Source organism: Arachis duranensis, chromosome 1, assembly GCF_000817695.3.
Source record: "Arachis duranensis cultivar V14167 chromosome 1, aradu.V14167.gnm2.J7QH, whole genome shotgun sequence".
NCBI lineage: Eukaryota > Viridiplantae > Streptophyta > Magnoliopsida > Fabales > Fabaceae > Arachis > Arachis duranensis.
The window spans coordinates 74,138,326-74,140,851 of NC_029772.3; the positions used below are offsets into that span (position 1 = coordinate 74,138,326).

A 2,526-nucleotide genomic window follows, 5' to 3' on the forward strand; every position below is an offset into this window, starting at 1 on the left:
AAATCTACTCTTCGGTTAACGAAATGGCTGGTACTCATCTCACGGTGTTCAACATTTATGCATATACACATCAAAAAATGTCTTTATAATCTTCACCACCAACTTATTTTATTCATTATATCCACGGTGAAAAATTAATGAATACTAGTATGCCAGTAAAGTACAATGGCATATGTGAAAGTCTTCCCTTAGTATAACAATAATCACGCTGCGATACTTGCGATTAGATACGATTAAGAGGCTGAGCGATTCATATCTCATGGTGAATCTAAGTTGACTAAGAACCGAAATGATATCGTTACTATCGCATGTGTATCATGTGAATTGTCATTAGTATCAGTAAAATGATGATGGTTTTGAAATAATGCAATTTGTTAGCTCATTTAGTTCTCCTCTAAACTTTTGCCACATTAGTACACTCTGTTAATATGACAAGCTTATATTTTTTTTGCAATCGGAAATGAATTGGAAATGAATTGGGATTACACAAGTGTGTAGTGTTCTCGTTGAGGAATAAACACAAACATCTGACGGGCAACCGTTATCTACCTTTCTCACCAGAATATGGCTTCCACAAATCAACATAATATCGGAGACGATCCGGAAGGCCCTTCTTCCAAGCATCACCGTCAGGCCAGTCTCCGGTGACGGCAACGGAGCTATCATCCCTTCTGTTTCCCAAACTGAGGACAAAAAGCTTCTCCCCAAACACCACCTTCATCGCTCTCAGAGTCTCTTCCATCACCACCTTCCCATCCCTCACCTTACTCTCAGCCTCAACACAGCTTCCACCAACGTTCACCATCACCCTCCCACCCTCCCTCAGCAAGCCCTTCATCTTCCACCACGTGGTCTCATCTTGGAGCTCCGATATAACGCACCCCTTCGCGAACAGGTCCACTATAATCCCCGCGAACCCGTCCTTCACGCTCGCGTTCAGCGCGTTCCCGACGTAGATAAAGAGCCTGTCCTTGTTTTTCCGCTCGATCCGCCGGAGGCTGAAGAACTCCCTGGCGACGTCGATGACGGACTGATCGAGCTCCCAGCCGTGGAGGATGACGTCGGGATAGAGCTCGAGGAGAGCGCGGGCGGCGGAGCCAGCGCCGAAGCCGAGGATGGAGATGGGGCCAGGAGGGAGGATGGGAGGGAGGGTGGCGAAGACGTCGAAGTAGGTGTTGGTGAATGGCGTGTTGGGGAATGTGATGCTGTGGATGTTGCCGGGGCCGTCGAGGAGGAGGAGCCTGGAGCCGCGGAAAGGGTGATTGGCTTTTCTAGAAACTTCTAGAACGCGGATGTAGTTGTGGCGGGATTTGAATTTTGCGATGAATTTGACGTCATCCGCAGGGATGCCGTCGTCTTGGGTTTTTGGTCGGAGGGAGGTTTCTTCTTGTTGGCATTTCACTGATAAGGGGATAGTGGCGATTTCTGCTCTTTTTCTTGTGATAATTGTAGGGCGGAGGAATGTTTTTGTTTGGGGCGGGTAAAGCAGCGTCCACATTTTCTTCCTGTGCTATTATTTCTGGATGAGTTGCGCACTCGACAGAGGTTTATATATCTTCCTCTCCGTCTAGAGCCTTTGTAGCTCGTTGAAAATCATTTAAGATGAAAAAAAAATTCTATTTCTTTTAATAAAAAGATTTATTTTTATTTAAAATTTAATTTTATGATTTAAAAAAATAATAAAAATTAATAATTAGAAAGAATTATTTACAATAAAATTATTAAAAAGTATAAGTTTATATATGAGTAAATGTCATTTCCGCTCCCTAATCATTTGCTCAATTAGGGGTGCACATGGGTCGGGTGAAGCCGGGTTTGATGAGACCCAGACCCGACCCGAAATATACACCGGGTCTATTTATTAGACCCGAATCCAACCCTAGACCCGATGAAACCAATACACTTTCGGGCCACAATTATACCAGGTGAAAATCGGGTGAAAACCGAGCCGTTAACATTACATTACTTTTATACCTTATTGTAAGATAGCATGTAAAAATATCCAAATTTTCAAAACTCCAACCATTATTTAACATGGTAAAATTCACTTAGAAAAATATAACAAGAACCAAGCATTCTTTAAAATTAAAGCATAACCACAATCAATACTAATATTGTCTAATAATACCAAATATTTAAATCAATACAAATAATACAATATTATGCATTAGTCTAAAAGTCTTATGCATTCTAAACATAAAACATTAACTGATAGTCTTATAATGACTAATAACACAAAATATTAAGGTTTACAATACTTAAATTCCACATAAGAATAGTCATGATCCATCACTAATAACACAAAATATTAATTGTGTATGATGACCGGGCCACCGGGCCGACTTCGGGTGACCCGAGCTATGGCCCGGACCCAACCCGAAATAATGACCGGGTCTATTTTTGAGACCCTTACCCGGTCCTAAACCCAATGAAATTACACCAAATTAGCCCCTAAAGTGTTCGGGATCGGGTCGGGCCTTCGGGTCAGACCGGGTCTATACACCCCTATGCTCAATGGACTTTCCA

The 2,526-nt window shown here is 42.2% G+C and overlaps 1 protein-coding gene across 1 annotated transcript; it reads right to left on the minus strand.

The window, feature by feature from the left end:
- Positions 1–452: 452 nt before the first annotated feature.
- Positions 453–1,560, minus strand: LOC107493339 (uncharacterized). Its single transcript, XM_016114438.3, has one exon. It carries the CDS (start codon positions 1,496–1,498, stop codon positions 542–544), a length of 957 nt encoding a protein of 318 aa, XP_015969924.1. The 5' UTR covers positions 1,499–1,560; the 3' UTR covers positions 453–541.
- Between the last annotated feature and the right edge of the window lie 966 nt (positions 1,561–2,526).